The sequence below is a fragment of the Amblyraja radiata genome, chromosome 3 (assembly GCF_010909765.2).
Source record: "Amblyraja radiata isolate CabotCenter1 chromosome 3, sAmbRad1.1.pri, whole genome shotgun sequence".
In the NCBI taxonomy this organism is placed as follows: Eukaryota; Metazoa; Chordata; class Chondrichthyes; order Rajiformes; family Rajidae; genus Amblyraja; species Amblyraja radiata.
Window position 1 is genome coordinate 119454434 of NC_045958.1, and position 19570 is coordinate 119474003.

Sequence of the window (19570 nt, forward strand, 5' to 3'; positions counted from 1 at the left end):
GGCCGAATGGATTACTCCTGCACCTATTGTCTATGTATTCTATGCCCAGGACAAGGGGTCACAGCTTAAGGATAGAGAGGAAATCCTTTAAGACCGAGATGAGAAAAACATTTTTCACACAGTGGTGTATCTCTGGAACTCTGCCACAGAAGGTAGTTGAGGCCAGTTCATTGGCTATATTTAAGAGGGAGTTAGATGTGGCCCTTGTGGCTAAAGGGATCAGGGGGTATGGAGAGAAGGCAGGTACGGGATACTGAGTTGGATGATCAGCCATGATCATATTGAATGACGGTACAGGCTCGAAGGGCCGAATGGCCTACTCCAGCACTTAATTTCTATGTATTTATGTATACAACTCTGCTATGGAGAGAAATGCCTGCTCTGTACCCATCCATGGCACTTAGTTTTATACACCCCAACCTTCTTTGCTCCAAGGAATAGCCATACAGGCAGCACCCGTCGTCAGGATCGAACCCGGTTCACTGGCGCTGCGACTCTGTGCCACCCATTGCTCACTTCCACCTCACTTTTGGAATTCAGATCTTTGAAATACATTTAAATGATAGTAATTCTTGAAAACCTTTTTTTTTTAAACTTTAGATACATTTATTAACAAATTTATTAAAAGCAATAAAATAATTTAGAAATGAAATAAGAATCAAAGTAACATGTCTTTGTTATCTTTTCAACCCATTTAAATGGAGGGGATTGTTGGACTCACCAACAATGGCTGGGGTAATATTGCAGGGCTGCAGCTGAATTGTGTCCAGCTTCTCGATCGATGGGATGAGGAGCCATGCCTGGAGTGGGAGATCATTATCTGTTGGCATCTGATCTCCAGAGCATTCCATGCTGCTGTGTGTTGACACAACTGTCCTAAAACACTGCTACTAGCTGATATTTGTGGACCGAAACAGCCCCCAGAGCAGAATCTGGGATGTCTTGTATTAGATAGTAAGCTACAGTAGTTTGAGTTTTTTAGTTTAGTTTAGAGATACAGTATGGAAACAGGCCCTTCGGCCCACCGGGTCCGCGCTCACCAGCGATCCCCGCACATTAACACTATCCTACACCCACTAGGGACAATTTTTACATTTACCAAGCCAATTATCCCACAAACCTGTACGTCTTTGTAGTGTGGGAGGAAACCGAAGGTCTCGGAGTAAACCCAGGCAGTTCACGGGCTGAACGTACAAACTCCGTACACACAGCACCCGTAATCGGGATCAAACCCTGGTCTCCGGCGCTGCATTCGCTGTAAGGCAGCAACTCTACCTCTGCGCCACCGTGACTACCTAAGTACATACAGTAAAATTTCACAGGGAAATGGTATTCTATTTGGCTGTAACTCTATACTCATGACTGCGTAGCCGGTCATAGTGCGAACTCCATCATCAAGTTCGCTGACGACACCACTGTCGTGGGACGTATCACTGATGGGGATGAGTCCGAGTATAGAAGAGAGATCGAGCAACTGCCCATATGGTGCCAGCACAATAACCTGGCCCTCAACACCAGCAAAACCAATGAACTGATTGTGGACTTTGGAAGGAGTAGGATGGAGACCCACAGTCCCGTTTATATCAACGGGTCAATGATTGAAAGGGTCAAGAGCTTCAAATTCCTGGGCGTGCATATCTCTGAAGATCTTTCCTAGTTCGAGAACACTGATGCAATTATCAAGAAAGCACCTCAGTGCCTCTACTTCCTGAGAAGATTACGGAGAGTCGGTTTGTCAAGGAGGACTCTCTCTAATCTCTACAGGTGCACAGTAGAGAGCATGCTGACCGGTTGCATCGTGGCTTGGTTCGGCAATTTGAGCGCCCTGGAGAGGAAGAGACTACAAAAAGTAGTAAACACTGCCCAGTCCATCATCGGCTCTGACCTTCCTTCCATCGAGGGAATTTATCGAAGTCGCTGCCTCAAAAAGGCTGGCAGTATCATCAAAGACCCACACCATCCTGGCCACACACTCATCTCCCTGCTACCTTCAGGTAGAAGGTACAGGAGTCTGAAGACTGCAACAACCAGGTTCAGGAATAGCTACTTCCCCACAGCCATCAGGCTATTAAACCTGGCTCAGACAAAACTCTGAACATTAATAACCCATTATTTGTTATTTGCACTTTATCAGTTTATTTATTCATGTGTTTTCTAGTCAATGCCTATTATGTTCTGTTGTGCTGAAGTCAAGCAAGAATGTCATTGTCCTATCAGGGACACATGACAATAAACTTGAACTTGAACTTGTTATGTTATGTTGGCACAGGATATATTCTGTTTTCAGTAATCTATTTGCATAAAATGACTAGTTCCAGGCTAACTGTTTTTGCAATGGTCCAGAATGTATGGTTAATATTGCTTGTCATTGTTACTATGTAAATTACCAAACACATCAAGTTGAAACCAGACCATCAGCTGCTACAATTACTATAAGTCATCAGCGTTGTGCAGCTTTGTGAAACCAGCTGCTTGCTCTCGTCCCCTGGGTCAGTTTCAGATTCAGATTCAATCTTTATTGTCATTGTGCAGTGTACAGTACAGAGACAACGAAATGCAGTTAGCATCTCCCTAGAAGAGCGAACATAGAATAATGAGCAATAAATATATACATACAGTAGTAGTACAAATTTTCTGGGGGAAGGAGTGTCGGGGGGGGGGGGGGGGGGGGGGGGGTAATCACCAAGGTGCAGAGTTGAGTAATGTAACAGCCGCAAGGAAGAAGGTGTTCCTGGACCTGCTGGTCCGGCAACGGAGAGACCTGTAGCGCCTCCCGGATGGAGGAGGGTAAACAGTCTGTGGCTGGGGTGAGAGCAGTCCTTGACGATGCTGCGCGCCCTTCGCAGACAACGCTTGCTTTGGACAGACTCAATGGAGGGAAGTGAGGAACCGGTGATGCGTTGGGCAGTTCACCACCCTCTGCAGTGCTTTCCGGTTGGAGACAGAGCAGTTGGCATACCATACTGTGATACAGTTGGTAAGGATGCTCTCGATGGTGCAGCGGTAGAAGTTCACCAGAATCTGAGGAGACAGGTGGACCTTCTTTAGTCTCCTCGGGAAGAAGAGGCGCTGGTGAGCCTTCTTGACCAGTGTTGAGGTATTGTGGGTCCAAGTTTCATGAAGTTGCAGATTTAGCATGTTAAATTACCAATTTTCTCACAGAAAAGAAAGAAAAATTATTTTAATTAATTACACGTCGAAAGAGAAATGCAGCAGAGGGCAACAGATGAGAGAGAAAATAACGTGTAAAAATTGTATATGCTTTACATCATTAAAACTTTAATAGCATTTATTGTTGGTCGAATATTCTCAGAGAACTTTGTCCGTAAAATGCCATTCAGCCCCTTCGCCCAGAAGGGGAACAATTTGAACTCTGGCATCACATTCGACCAACAATTGAGTTCATAAGTTGTAGGAGCAGAATTAGGCCATTCGGCCCATCAAGTGTACTGCTCCCTCCTAACACCATTCTCCTGCCTTCTCCCCATAACCCCTGATACCCGTACTAACCAAGAATCTATCTATCTCTTCCCTAAAAATATCCATTGTTATAACCATATAACAATTACAGCATGGAAAACAGGCCATCTCGGCCCTTCCAGTCCGTGCCGAACACTTATTTTCCCCTAGTCCCATCTACCTGCACTCAGACCATAACCCTCCATTCTTTCCCGTCCATATACCTATCCAATTTATTTTTAAATTATAAAATCGAACCCGCCTCCACCACTTCCACTGGAAGCTCATTCCACACAACTACCACTCTCTGAGTAAAGAAGTTCCCCCTCATGTTATCCCTAAACTTCTGTCCCTTAATCCTCAAATCGTGTCCTCTTGTTTGAATCGTCCCTACTCTCAATGGGTAAAGCTTATCCACGTCAACTCTGTCTATCCCTCTCATCATTTTAAAGACCTCTATCATGTCCCCCCCCTTAACCTTCTGCGCTCCAAAGAATAAAGACCTAACTTGGGGAGAAATAAATAAGCTTAATTGCTGAGACCATTGACAGGATGGTCAGGACACATGACAAGATACCTTGCTGCACAAATTTTGCACCAACATAGAATTTATTTTATGAATGAATAGTAATTGAAAGGGTATGCTTCAGAGTCATAGAGTGATACAGTATGGAAACAGGCCCTTCGGCCCAACTTGCCCACACTGACCACCAATGTCCCAGCTACACTAGTCCCACCTGTTTGGTACATATCCCTCCAAACCTGCCCTATCCATGTACCTGTCTAACTATCTTAAATGTTGGGATAGTCCCAGCCTCAACTACCTCCTCTGGCAGTTTTGATACAATAAAACATTTTTTTTAAAGTTTGAAACAATGAAGGAAACATCCGCTAACTGCAGGGTGGTGCAGTGGTAGAGTTGCTGCCTTACAGCGTCAGAGACCCTGGTTCGATCCTGATTACGGGTGCTGTCTGTACGTTCTTCCTCCTGACTTGCGTGAGTTTTCTCCAGGATCCCCGGTTTCCGCCCGCACTCCAAAGAAGTACAGGGCTGTAGGTTAGTTGGCTTGGTCAGCGCGGACTCGGTGGGCCGAAGGGCCTGTTTCTACGCTGTATCTCTAAACTACAGCGTGAATTTATGGAATTCCCTGCCACAGAGGGCAGTGGAGGCCAAGTCACGGGATGGATTTAAGAGAGAATTAGATAGAGCTCTAGGGGCTAGTGGAGTCAAGGGATATGGGGAGAAGGCATGCACGGGTTATTGATAGGGGACGATCATCCATGATCACAATGAATGGCGGTGCTGGCTCGAAGGGCCAAATGGCCTCCTCCTGCACCTATTTTCTATGTTTCTACGTTTCTACAACCTACTTTTTTTTTAGCAATTTGTTAAACCATCTGGGCTAAACTGGAAAGGCTACTTTATTCATAAAACCATGTAACGCTCATTAATATTGTATGGTAATGGTTAGTGAAGCTTGAGTATCTGTAAATGTTTAATTAGTAACTGAGATTTTGGTGTTCCCCTTAGCAGCAATTAAAATGTAATGTTGAAATTTTACCACCCGTTTCTGGTCTTGTATGATGATGAACACAAGCATTGGACATAAAAATGATTCTGTCATATAGCTTGCAAGAATAGCCTTGGTATTAGTTTGTATTATATACTGTATTCAATAGGTTTAAGCACACTCCTTGACTCCCACTTTTTTCCAATCCACACTCCCCCCTCCCCCCTTACTACTACTTTTCTCCCCCTGGCTTCACAATCCACATCTCTAAACCTGTCGCGTACCTTTGGGTCTTATCTCTGGTCTTTGTTCCAACCATCTGCTTGTCAAAATCGCCTCTCATCCGTGTCGACCTGATACCTGCCACACTGTGTCCTGCCTCTCCCATTTTCCAGCTTCCTTTCCCCCCTCCCCCCCACAATGTCTAAAGCAGAGTCCCAACACCAAACGTCACCTATCCATGTTCTCCAGAAATGCTGCCTGATCTGTTGAGTTACTCCAGCACTTTGTGTCCTTTTGTGTATTGACCAGCATCTGCAGTTCTTTGATTTTAGGTTTAAGCACATTTTGGGTATCTATAAATTTGACGTTTATCAAATAAACGTTTGATTAAAACAGATAGACGTTTGATTTTGTTTGATTAAAAACAATGTACATCACAACCATAAAATGTTTAGCTAGCCGTCCTTTTCCAATGTGGGAAGATAAGATTGTCATTCAGTACTAGTATGTTGGTCAAGGGTCACCATTTCGATGAAAAACCATAACCATGTCATCCAAATGAGGCCAAAAGTGAGGCACAGTGGTGCAGCGGTAGAGTTGCTGCCTTACAGCACCAGAGACCTGGGTTCAATCCTGACTACGGGTGCTTGTCTGTACAGAGTTTGTACGTTCTGCCCATGACCTGTGTGGGTTTCCTCAGAGATCTTCGGTTTCCTCCCACATCTAAAGACGTACAGGTTTGTAGGTTAATTGGCTCGGTATAAATGTGAAATGTAAAATTGTCACTAGTGTGTAGGATAGTGTTAGTGTGCGGGGATCACTGGTTGGTGCAGACCCTTTGAGCCAAAGGGTCTGTTTCCACGCTGTATCTCTAAACTCAACCAAAAGATTTCTTAGCACTAAAGTTCTCCAAACTTGATTGTTACTGAAATGTTTTTAATTATAAAACTATGCATCGTGTAAGCCATTATCTCAGATTTTCTAGCACTGCTATTCCTCAGTGCTATTAGACATCTTAATAAGCAGCTACTTTAGAAACTATTGAGGTTCTTCATGCTGAGATCATTAAACATCTACCTGATTATCACCTCCAGTCCACGGGGAAAGAATTAGATGGTAATTCCAAAAAAAAGAATGATATTGCCACTCAACAAAATAAAACAATGTAAACAGAATGCTAATTGGTAGATTGACACAAAAACCTGGGGTAAATCAGCAGGTCAGGCAGCATCTCTGGAGAAAAGGAACAGGTCACGATTCGGGTCAGAACCCTTCTGCAGACTTGGAGAGGATGTTGCAGATCTCCCGTCAGAGTGAGGAAGAGAACGCCTTCAAAGTAGACATACCTTGAGCAGGTTTTGCAGTGGAGCAGACAAAATGTGTAGGCAGGAACTGCAAGTACTGGTTTACACTGAAGTTGGACCCAAATTGCAGGAGTAACTCAACGGTCAGGCAGCATCTCTGGAGGAAAGGAATAGGTGATGATTCGGGTCGAGATCCTTCTTCAGACCTAATTATTAGGTCTTGCGGATAGAAATTGTTTTACTCTTGAAAGAGTATAAAAACTCAGACGAACTCAAACTAGTCAGGCAGCATCTGTGGAGGCAAAAGGAAGTTCGACATTTCCGGTCGAAACTCTAGAAAAGATACTCAACAGCTGCTCTTGAATTATTTAATACCATTGCGCATCGGTCAAATTTTATATTGATTATATTTTTTTCAACTTAAACATGAGCAGAAGTTTATTCTCGGCAACTTTAAGGTTGCAGTTTTTTTTAAAAGAAAGGATTAGATTGTTTTTCCATCACAGGTTTACCAAAGGGCATTAGTCTGATGAAACATCTGGGCACCTGTGAGTCAATGAGAAGCAATCACGCAAACCTGTGGTGTGAAAGAGTTTGCAGTGTACGTTTCTAACCTTATTTCCTGCACTGACACGATGTCCTACAGAGTTTGCTAACACAGATATGACGTCAAGGGCAGTGGGGGAATTACTATCCTTTGCTTTTATTTGTTTTTAAATCGAGCCAGTTTCAGATTATATTAGAACATAGAACAGTACAGAGTAGGAACGAACTGCAGATGCTGGTTTAAACTGAAGATAGACACAAAATGCTGGAGTAACTCAGCAGGACAGGCAGCATCTCTGGAGAGAAGGAATGGGTGACGTTTCTAGTCTGAAGAAGGGTTTCGACCCAAAATGTTATCCATTCCTTCTCTCCAGAGATGCTGCCTGTCCTGCTGAGTTACTCCAGCATTTTGTGTCTATAGAACAGTACAGCACAGGAACAGGCCATTTGGCCCATAATGTCCGTGCTGAACATGTTGGGCATGGATATTCTAGGCTACGATTTGCCTACAGTTTATCTGCCTGCACGTAATCAATATCCCTCCATTCCTTGCATATTGACGTGCCTATCCAAAAGTCTCTTAGATGCGGGTCAGAGAGCATCTCTGGAGAAAAAGAATAGCTGACATTTTGGTATGAGACCCTTCTTCAAACTGAGAGACAGGGGAGAGGGAAACGAGAGATTTCCATGGTGATATAGAAAAAATGAATAAAAGATTTGCAAAAAAGTAACGATGATAAAGAAAACAGGCCATTGTTAGCTGTCTAGGTGAAAACGAGTAACCGACAATGAGACGCAACAAGATGACTTTGAAGCTTCTGTGACGTGTGTGGGGGAGAGATGGAGAGAGAGAGGATTCAAGGGTTTCTTGAAGTTAGAGAAATCAATATTCACACCCACTGGGTTGTCAGCTGCCAAAGTGAAATATGAGATGCTGTTCCTCCAATTTGTGTTTAGCCTCACTCTGACACTGACAACGGAGGAGGCCTAGGACAGAAAGGGCAGTGTGGGAATGGGAAGGGGAATTAAAGTGTTTGGCAACCGGGAGATGCTGGCTCGAAGGGCCGAATGGCCTACTCCTGCACCTATTGTCTATTGATAAGTAGACTATTATCTGAATGGTGGCCGATTAGGAAAAGGGGAGATGCAACGAGACCTGGGTGTCATGGTATACCAGTCATTGAAAGAAGGCATGCAGGTGCAGCAGGCAGTGAAGAAAGCCAATGGTATGTTAGCATTCATAGCAAAAGGATTTGAGTATAGGAGCAGGGAGGTTCTACTGCAGTTGTACAGGGTCTTGGTGAGACCACACCTGGAGTATTGCGTAGAGTTTTGGTCTCCTAATCTGAGGAAGGACATTCTTGCCATAGAGGGAGTACAGAGAAGGTTCACCAGACTGATTCCTGGGATGTCAGGACTTTCATATGAAGAAAAACTGGATAGACTCGGCTTGTACTCGCTAGAATTTAGAAGATTGAGGGGGGATCTTATAGAAACTTACAAAAATTCTTAAAGGGTTGGACAGGCTAGATGCAAGTATTTTGTTCCCGATTTTGGGGAAGTCCAGAACAAGGGGTCACAGTTTAAGGATAATGGGGAAATCTTTTAGGACTGAGATGAGAAAAACATTTTTTACACAGAGAGGTGAATCTCTGGAATTCTCTGCCACAGAATGTAGTTGAGGCCAGTTCATTGGTTATATTTAAGAGGGAGTTAGATGTGGCCCTTGTGGCTAAAGGGATCAGGGGGTATGGAGAGAAAGCAGGTACAGGATACTGAGTTGGATGATCAGCCATGATCATATTGAATGGCGGTGCAGGCTCGAAGGGCCGAATGGCCTACTCCTGCACCTATTTTGTATGTTTCTATGATATATTGTAGGTCCAGGCGGACTGAGTGAAGGTGTTCAGCCTTTAGTGATACCCATATTGGTGGCGACACTGCAGGTTCAGCAGCTTTTTCGTAGCCGGATTCGCTGCTGACTCCACATGCTGCCCGTGTGGAGTTGCACATTCCTCCTGCAACCACACGGTTTTCCGCCAGCTATTCTGGTTTTCTCTTGCATTCCAACCAAGTGCTGGTCGTGAATCGTCTGCCATCATTTGACATTGTGCAGAAAGATGGTTGGAGAATCAGGGGAAAATACAAAGTGCAAGATTAACCTCAGTGGGTCAGGCAGCAGCAGTGGAGCCAATGGACACATGACGTTTCGGGTCTGGGCCCGTTTTCAGACTGAAGTCGGGTCCCGACCAAAAACGTAGCCTATCCTATCCATTCCCTCCATAGATGCTGCCTGGCCCGCTGAGTTACTCCAGCACTGCGTTTGTCTGCAGATTTCACCCTCTGTGTCTCCAGGAGAATCAGAAGGTTGGAAGTGCGAATCTGTGAGAGAATGGGGATTCAGGGAAGTAAGTGGGGAGATTGGGATTGATGGGTTGTGAGAACAAACGTAAACTCAATGGGCCAAATGATTATCATCTGTGTCTATCTGACTATTATGTATAATTATTCCAAGTAGCAAGGCTACTTTCACAATGCTGATAGGGGCTGCACAGTTGGGGAGTTGCTGCCTTACAGCGCCAGAGACCCGGGTTTGACATTGATTACGAGTGCTGCCTGTATGGAGTTTGTACATTTTCCCTGTGACCACGTAGGGTTTCTCTGGGTGCTCGTGGTTTCCTCCTACATTACAAAGATGTGCAGGTTTGTATGTTAATTGGCTTCTGTAAATTGTCCCTATAGTGTGTAGGATGACCTAGTTGAGGGGGATTGATGGTCGGCACAGTCTCGGTGGGACAAAGGGCCTGTTTCCACACTGTATGTCTAAGCCAAACTAATAGGAACTTCTTGCTTTCAAATAGCATGTTCGGTCTAGGATATATTTCAGTCTGTTATAACTCGGATGATAATAGTATTCTGGACTTGGATGGATTTCGTGTGAGGCTGAAATGATGAGCTCACCAGTGCAAACTGTAATGAAATGTGAACGGGTAGAATTGGCCATTAAAACGTAGAAACAAGGAGCTGCAGATGCTGGTTTACAAAAAAAAGACAAAGTGCTGGAGTAACTCAGCGAGTCAGGCAACATCTCTGGAGAGCTTGGATCTGTGACGTTTCGTGTCGGGACCCTGCTTCAGACTGATTAGTCTGCATCAGTCTGAAGAAGGGTCCCTACCTGAAACGTCACCTATCCATGTTCTCAAGGGATGCTCCCTGGCCCGCTGAGTACTTTATTCAGTACTTCCAGTACTTTATTTCTTTGCCATTAAAACACTTGTGCTTTAAAAAGCCAATATCTCCCCCCCCCCCCTCCCCCTCTGGATTTGGAATTGATGTTAAAGAATACAAGAATGTCACCAGGCCCTGCTCAGTTTCATTATACGTGAACACCCCCATTTCCTGTGACTAAGGAGATAACACATCTAGAATAGTTAAAATAAATGTGTTAATTCATGGGAAGGCCTTGTATTTAAAGAGTAGATCTGTTATGGTGCATTGCATTGCTATAGCTGACAGATGCGATGTAATCTGTAGTAGGTATTAAGGTATTAAATGCTTGATAAACTGATTCAGCATTCTGGGACAAAACACAATATTAGAATAAAATAAATTTGAAGCTTGTTTTTACTTAAGTTTATTTTGTTCTGTTAATATTAATGGTGATGCAATGGCATATAATTATCAAATCAAAATTCATGTCATTTTAATGTGGTTTAACCCCTACCACAAATCCAATTTGGTGATAAATGATGGCCTTGACGATAGACTATAGAACAAGACAGCAGAGGGACAGGCCCTTCAGTCCACAATGTCCGTGCCGAACACAATGCCAACTTAAATTAATCTCTGCCTGCATGTAAGATAGACAAAATGCTGGAGTAACTCAGCGGGACAGGCAGCATCTCTGCAGAGAAGGAATAGGTGACGTTTAGCGTTGAGACTTCTTCAGACTGAGAGTCAGGGGGAGAGGGAGTCTAGAGGTATGGAAGGGCTACCATTATTTTGTAAATAAATGATTGCGTATTTTTGAGTTTAGTTTAAAGATACAGTGCAGAAACAGGACTACCGAGTCAGTGCCGACCAGTGATCCCGCACACTAACACCATCCTACACACACTAGGAACCATTTACAATTTTACCGAAGCCAATTAACCTGCAAACCTGCACGTTTTTGGAATGTGGGAGGAAACTGGAGTACCCGGAGAAAACCTGCACGGTCACGGGGAGAACGAACAAACTCTTTACAGACAGCGCCCGTAGTCAGGACCGAACCCAGGTCTCTGGCGCTGTAAATCAGCAACTCTACCGCTGTGCCACCCCTACATCCTGGAAGATGCTCTGAGGTGATCAATTCTGAAAATTGTCCTTTGAGAGAAAATGCTTCCTACAGTAGTGAAGTATGTATTCTATGAAAGTGTTCATCTACATAGGCCATGATTAGGGAAATTGAATGTTAATCATAGCGTTAAAAGATGGGTACATAAATTTGTGCAGGAGTACCAGGAGTATTGCTGGCTCTATTTCTGACTTAGAACTTAGAGATTAAAAATTTACATTAAAAATTCCATATATTGAAGTTGTAAAGTGGAATGGGATCGAGCCACAACACAACGCGTTTTATTCTGGCACAGTTTTGTTGCATAATCAATTTCCAGATGAAAGCTTAATGGAATGACAGTTTTTCAACATCTCTCCATTAAGTGCTGTGCCCAAAGCTCTTTGATCCTGGTATGTTAGCATAATAGGGTAAAACCTCTCTTCTCTACCATGGAGTTATAAATAATCAGATTCCGATAGATTCCCCAAGTATGTATGAATATACTTTCATTAGGTAAGATGTTAATGTGGAATAAACTATGATTGTTTGATTATTTTTAGGGATAACCTGTCATACTTGTTGTAAGTCCTACAGGGGCGGCACAGCGGCACAGTGGCGCAGCTGGTAGTGCTGCTGTCTCACAGCACCAGAGACCCGGGTTCGATCCTGACCTCGGGTGCTGTCCGTGTGGAGTCTGCATGTTCTCCCTGTGACTGTGTTGGTTTCCTCCGGGTGCTCCGGTGGACTCCCAAAGACATGCGGATCGTAGGTAGATTGTCCTCTGTGAGATTGCTCCTAGAGTGCAAGGGATGGACGAGAGAGTGTGATAGCATCAAATTACTTTAAATGCGAGAGATTGATGGTTGGTGTGGACTCGATGGGCCGCAGGGCCTGTTTAAATGTTGTATCTCCAAACTAAACTAAACTAAAAACGTCAAATAGTAACAAAGCAAGTTATTCCTCAAGCATTCTTCTTTAAATATTAAACTTTTTTACCGTCTCTTGCCAAAAAAAACAAAACTCCTTTTAGTTTCAATGTTTGACAGCAAAAAGAGGAGTTTGCACTGGACCAGAAATGGGGAATAGTCCAGCTTTCGCTTCCATTGACAGTCAGTCCGTGAAGCTGGTTCTGTGCCCAGACTGCAGGCTGTAAATTTATCATGTCATATATTCCACATCGTAATGCTTGTTAGCCCAACAGGCTGCAATCTTCATCATTCAGATGCAAGGTTTGGCCTCCAACCTCACTATTTGTGCACCACCGGCAGACGCTACCCTCATTAATAAAAACAATTGTGACTTCTATTCACTGTAGTTCACGGCAGATAGAAACCCTTCTGCGTGGCACAATGGGAGATTTCAGGACAGGTGCAGCAGGCACTTGGAATTCCACAGACTTCGGCTGCACCAAGGCAGACAATATCCTGACTTAAACGTGTCATCTTTCCTTCCTTGTCGTTGGCTCCAAGTCCTGCAACTCCCGAGGCAGTAGCACTGTAGAAGCGCAAAATAAAAACAGATGCAGGAAACACGCAGCGGGCCAGCCAGCATCTGTGGAAAGAGAAACAGTTTTTTATAAACTCTCTCTCTTTCCACGAATGCTGCCCGGTCTGCATTTTGTGTTTTTATTTCAGATTTCTGGCATCTGCAGTTTTCATTCCAGGATTGTAGGAGTCGTTCATTGGGAGTGCAACACTTCGTGAAGGCAGCACATCACTACCTTGTCAAGGGATGCCCATATTGCTTAAATGAATAAAACAGAGTCCCAGGTTCCCCATCCCAACTAGAAGGGTGTTGGGACAAGTGCTGCCACAAGTGCGGCATGGTGGTACAGCGGTAGAGTTGCTGCCTTACAGCACTAGGGACGCGGGTTTGTTCCTAACTACGGGTGCTGTCTGTACGGAGTTTGTACGTTCTCCCCATGACTGCGTGGGTTTTCTCAGAGATCTTCAGTTTTCTCCTACACTCCAAAGACGTGAAGGTTTGTAGGTTAATTGGCTTAGTGTAATTGTAAATTGTCCATAGTGTGTGTAGGATAGTGGAAGTCTGTAGGGATTGCTGGTCAGTGCGGGCTCGGTGGGCCGAATGGCCAGTTTCCACACTGTATCTCTAAACTAAAATAAACTAGAAGCAAATGATTTGAGACACAAGGAACTGCAGATGCTGAAATCGTGCATTGAACTTAAAATGCTGGAGTAACTCAGGGGTTCAAGTAGTATATCTGGAGGAGATGAATGGGGTGCTTGGGTACGGCAACTGATGGGCAGCACGGTGGTACAGCAGTAGAGTTGCTGCCTTACAGCACTAGGGACGCGGGTTTGTTCCTAACTGCGGGTGCTGTCTGTACGGAGTTTGTACATTCTCCCTGTGGCTGGGTGGGTTTCCTCCTGGAGCTCCAGTTTCCTCCTACACTCCAAAGACGTACAGGTTGTAGGTTAATTAGCTGAGGTAAAAATTGTAAATTGTCCCTAGTGTGTAGGAAAGCGCTAATGTAGCGGTGAACGCGGATCACCACGGACTCGGTGGGCTGAAGTACCTGTATCCGCGCTGTAGGTTTTAATGCCCCTGTCCCACTTAGGAAACCTGAACGGAAACCTCTGGAAACTTTGCGCCCCACCCAAGGTTTCCGTGCAGTTGCCAAAGGTTGCAGGTGGTTGCCGGAGGTTGCAGGTAGTGGAAGCAGGTAGGGAGACTGACAAAAACCTCCGGGAACCGCACGGAAACCTTGGGTGGGGCACAAAGTCTCCAGAGGTTTCCGTTCAGGTTTCCTAAGTGGGACAGGGGCATATGTCTACAGTCCAACTGCCTAAAATGTTCCGCATGAAAATGTAGGCTTGTAGAAGTTTGAAATCATTATCCATTCTGTGGAGACATTAGCCATTGATGTTTAGAGAGTATGCAGAAAGTCCCAAAATGCATTCGGTTCTTCTGGAAGTTAGACAGTGGTAGTAGTTCAATCGTCAATAATGCTTTATTGGTCACATGTGCAAATGCATTTTGCATATATTACACATTGGTGGCTCTGCCATTTTTGCCGCCATTATTCAAAGCCCAAACTCCGATCGGTCTGCGCGCTCGATGTACTGGAGCAGTTCCTGCGAGCCAACATCCCTCTCCTCTCCTTGCCCGGTCATCCTTGTGTACCTTAAAGGCACTGGAGGCATTATCCCGGTTCACCCTCCTCACATCCGATGTCTCCAGCTCCCTTGCCACCGATGAGCCTTCAGGCGGGAACCAGCCCCGCCAACCGACGAGCCATAGAAACATAGAAAATAGGTGCAGGAGGAGGCCATTCGGCCCTTCGAGCCAGCACCGCCATTCATTGTGATCATGGCTGATCGTTCCCTATCAATAACCCGTGCCTGCCTTCTCCCCATATCCCTTGACTCCACTAGCCCCTAGAGCTCTATCTAACTCTCTCTTAAATCCATCCAGTGATTTGGCCTCCACTGCCCTCTGTGGCAGGGAATTCCATAAATTTTCAACTCTCTGGGTGAAAAAGTTTTTTTCTCACCTCAGTCTTAAATGACCTCCCCTTTATTCTAAGACTGTGGCCCCTGGTTCTGGACGCGCCCAATATTGGGAACATTTTTCCTGCATCTAGCTTGTCCAGTCCTTTTATAATTGTATATGTTTTTATAAGATCCTCCCCTCATCCTTCTAAACTCCAGTGAATACAAGCCTAGTCTTTTCAATCTTTCCTCATATGACAGTCCCGCCATCCCAGGGATCAATCTCGTGAACCTACGCTGCACTGGAAGTATGAGCATGATAACACAGACGTATGAGACCCTTGTGTGTTATCAGGCCAGTGTGTCACGGGCCTCTCTAATTTTTCCTATCGCTTTGCACTCGAATGCCCTAATTGCTGTACACTGCACTTTTCCAAAAAGTTTGCTCTTTCCACATTTACTCATTTCCATTTAGAGCCATGTTTTATGAGCTGACTAATAGTCAAATACACAAGATTTCCAGGGAGGTTTTGTAAGTAACTAATTATCTTCAGGCACCAGGATGTTGATTTTCACTGTGGAAACCACTTTGCCGATAATCACTTTGTTTCGACCCAAGAGACCTTTTGAAGCTTTTCATATATTTCCCGGAGTGCTTTCCTTCTCTTCCAAAAAAGAATGAACTTGAACTTTGCAAGTGTTGGTTATAGTAGATGCTTCTAACTTATTCTTTCTCAATAGCAGCCTCTACAGCCTTTCTCTGTGTCACTTTCAAATGTCAAAAGTTCTTGTTGAATGCATTTTTTAACAGGTGATTTGATTTTTTTCAGCATATCGATCAAATAATGTTGTATAGTTTTTGTTAAGATATTGACATAGCTTAGATCGATGAGTTGGAACACACGTTGGGATTTCAGCCTCTTACGTGGTGCTGAGCCATTCTTTTAATTTAATTTGCTTTATTATTGTCATGTGTACCGTGAAAAGCTTTTTGTCTCATGCTACCCCATCAGTGAAAGATGTCACAACCTTTTGTAATGATTACAATCAAGCCGTCCACAGTGTACAGATACAGGATAAAGCGTATAATGTTTAGTTATATAGTGCATTTAAGCCTGATTAAAAAGAGTTTGGAGGACTCAAATGAGGTGGATGGGAGATCAGGACCGTTCTCTAGTTGGTGTCAGGACCGCTCTCTAGTTGGTGAGAGAACACAGTTGGTGATCCCACATCATTGTGGGTTTTAAACAGTGGCTTCCAAGAAAGTCTCATAATTAGACACAAAAATCTTCCTACCACTTGCACGAACCAAGTTCAAGTTCAAGTTCAAGTGAGTTTATTGTCATGTGTCCCTGTATAGGACAATGAAATTTTTGCTTTGTTTAAGCACACAGAAAATAGTAGGCATTTACTACAAAACAGATAAATGTGTCCATATACCATGATATAAATATATACACACATGAATAAATAAACTGGTAGTGCAAATAACAGAAAGTGGTTGCTAATAATCAGAGTTTTGTCCGAGCCAGGTTTAATAGCCTGATGGCTGAGGGGAAGTAGCTATTCCTGAACCTGGTTGTTGCAGTCTTCAGGCCCCTGTACCTTCTACCTGAAGGTAGCACTTGTAGAAATTATAGTCAGATGTCAATACCACATGCACAACCGATCACTCTGTTTTGATTGTCCAAATGTGCGTCATGGTTGTTCCGAACCTTCGCTCTGTTTTCCTGCTAATACTCCATGTGGTCCCTCAAATGTTCCCAAAGTTGAAATGTTCCTCCTCATCTCAGTCTTCAATGATAATATTGTCTATGGATGATGAATGAATGAGCGCTATGATGCACAATGACATGCAAATATACTAACATTTCCATTTCCAATAATACTTCAAATTCTCCAATAAATTTTGAAGTATGATCAACAGTCCACTATTTGTACATTGAATGGCAATGGGTAGGAAGGAACTGCAGATGCTGTTTTAAACTGAAGATAGATACAAAAAGCTGGAGTAACTCAGCATCTCTGGAGAAAAGGAACAGGTGACGTTTCGGGTCAAGACCCTTCTTCAGAACAATGGTCTTGATTTGTGCACATTTAGTTTATTTAGAAACATAGAACATAGGTGCAAGATTTCTGGTTACTGTGTGCATAAGGTCCATGTACACTGGTGGTTGTAAAATCTGATTACTGAAATGGCCAAAGTAATAACCTGCCCTTGCATAAAGATACCATGTGGGCCGTCAGATGCTATGTTTAAATAAACAGGGCTGTTGATTAACATTTATGAGTTTGAGTTGTTTATGTTTATGGATGTTATTACTTATAATTACAAAGGCAATCAGGATTTTGCTCCCACATCATTGTGGGTTTTAAACTATGGCTTCCAAGAAAGTCGCTTAATTAGACATGAAAATCTTCTTAACATTTGCACTCTGTTTGTAGAAATTACAGCCAGATTTTAATACCGCATGTACAATCTGTCACTTTGTTCTGATTGTTTCTTGCAGGGAGAAGTTGAAATCCTTCTCTGAAGTCTGGAAAATAAAGGAAGGGAAAGATCTAATGGACTGGTTAATGGTGAATAAATAAGTCATTTTTATCCTTTTGAATAAATAAAATGATAGTCTACTTTGGTGTTTTCTTGTAATATTAAATTTGAGGTTCCATTACAGCTGATGTCACTGATTTCCAGTTTGTAAATGCCTGCTTTGAAACTACTTGCCCTGTTTATATTCTTCATGTAAATCCTGCAACTCAAAATATATGGTGAAAAATGTTCAGCTCATTTCTGTTCTTCCATCGGTAGGAACCAACTGTTCCCGCATCCATCACACAATCTTAACTTTCTTTCAAACGTCTCTCTCATTTTCGTTTTCCTTTTTACTTGCTCACCTGGCTGTCCATTTTAGTCAGCCTATGCAAGACGAACTTTTGGCTGTCACTCAGTAGTTTCAGCAGTCATATCATTTGGCTCCTGTCCTAAATAGTGCAATCTTGACTTTTTTTTGGCTTTAACACCCAGCCTACTTCAAAACAAAAAAATACTGTCATTAATCCAAAGCTGGAAAAGACTTGAACCTTCCACACAGCGAATGCTGTTCAGAACTGAATCCAGACTGAATGAGCCAGATTGGTGTTGAGCCATTCTGGTGTGTTTTGTTTTAAGAACAGGGACTACAAGCCCCCTGCTAAACACTTTGTTCTGAATGTTATGAAGTTGAACTGGGCAGACTTGGACTTTATTTCAACTGATTTTGTTTACGGCAGAGCGTTTCCAATCTTGTGGATGAAGCAATATGGATTCTATTTTTAAATGAGAACTTTGTTTAACCTATTCTGTATTTTGCCAGTGAAAACGTACTGAAAAAGACTGTTACGCAATCATAGGGGAAAACCATAGTGTTCACCTAAAATGGAATATCTGTAATTACACTGTGACATTGAAAAATAATGCAGAAGAACTTCATAATTAATGTAATACTTTGTAAGCCAAGCCAAATAAATTAAAATCTATTTTCTATGTGTCATCATTTCCCTGCATGAGTGTTAAATGCGCATTCTGTTTATCTTTCTGATTCCCAAAGGCAGCAACTAATGCCTACGATGTGTTTATTTTGTTCGTATCCTGCATGGTGGGGCTAGTGGAGTCAAGGGATATGGGGAGAAGGCAGGCACGGGGACAATCAGCCATGATCATATTGAATGGCGGTGCTGGCTCGAAGGGCCGAATGGCCTCCTCCTGCACCTATTTTCTATGTTTCTATGGTGTTGCTCTGCTGCTTTATTCCAAAGCCTATGTGTGCATCCGCTGCCAAACCTGATCTCATCCACCATTCACAAGTTCCAGCAGCTTATATTCAATGACAAAGAAAATAATGAAGCATTTTGTGTTTCTAACCCCCCCATGCTGAGAACACTGATGGAAGCTGCAACGTTGATAAAGCTGCTTTAAATTAATATCCGCTGCAATAAAAACAGAGAAAACAGGAAATGTTCACCAGCGCAGGCTTCATCCATGAAGAGTGGGGGAAGGAACTGCAGATACTGATTTAAACCGAAGATAGACACAAAAAGCTGGAGTAACTCAGCGGATCAGGCAACATCTCTGGACCCGAAACGTCACCTATTCATTTTCTACAGAGTTGCTATCTGTCTTGCTGAGTTGCTCCAGCACTTTGTGTCTATCTACCATGAAGAATGACAGAACTTCATCAGGACTGGCAAATGTGTGAGATTAGTGAACACAAAGTTTCATTAGTGGACAGAAGTTTAGGGGTAACAAGAGGGGGAACTTCTTTACTCAGAGAGTGGTAGCTGTGTGGAATGAGCTTCCAGTGGAACTGGTGGAGGCAGGTTTGATTTTATCATTTAAAAATAAATTGGATAGGTATCTGACAGGAAAGGAATGGAAGGTTATGGTCTGAGTGCAGGTAGATGGTACTAGGGGAAAATAAGTGTTCGGCACGGACTTGAAGGGCCGAAATGGCCTGTTTTCCGTGCTGTAATTGTTATATTGTTATAAAATAGAGCAAGAATGGACAGCTATTGTCCAATTCATTTGATGAGAAAAGTGATTTTCGTTGATCGTTTACTACTCACAAGGAGGGGATTTCTTGATGAACGGGTTCAAACCTTATTAATTTTGGAAATGCCAAGGTTAGTTTAGAGATACAGCGCGGAACTAGTCCCCACCGGGTACATTCCGACCAGCGATCCACGCACACTAACACTATCCTACACACACTACAGACAATT

The 19570-nt window shown here is 43.4% G+C and overlaps 1 protein-coding gene across 1 annotated transcript in view; it reads left to right on the forward strand.

Moving 5' to 3' along the window:
* Nucleotides 1–18342, forward strand: part of msh3 (mutS homolog 3) — a 285979-nt gene extending 267637 nt beyond the window's left edge. The window contains exon 24 of the mRNA XM_033018740.1: nucleotides 17323–18342. Coding sequence (XP_032874631.1) covers nucleotides 17323–17404 — 82 coding nt within the window. The 3' untranslated portion in view covers nucleotides 17405–18342. The remainder of the gene's footprint in view (nucleotides 1–17322) is intronic.
* Nucleotides 18343–19570: the final 1228 nt, after the last annotated feature.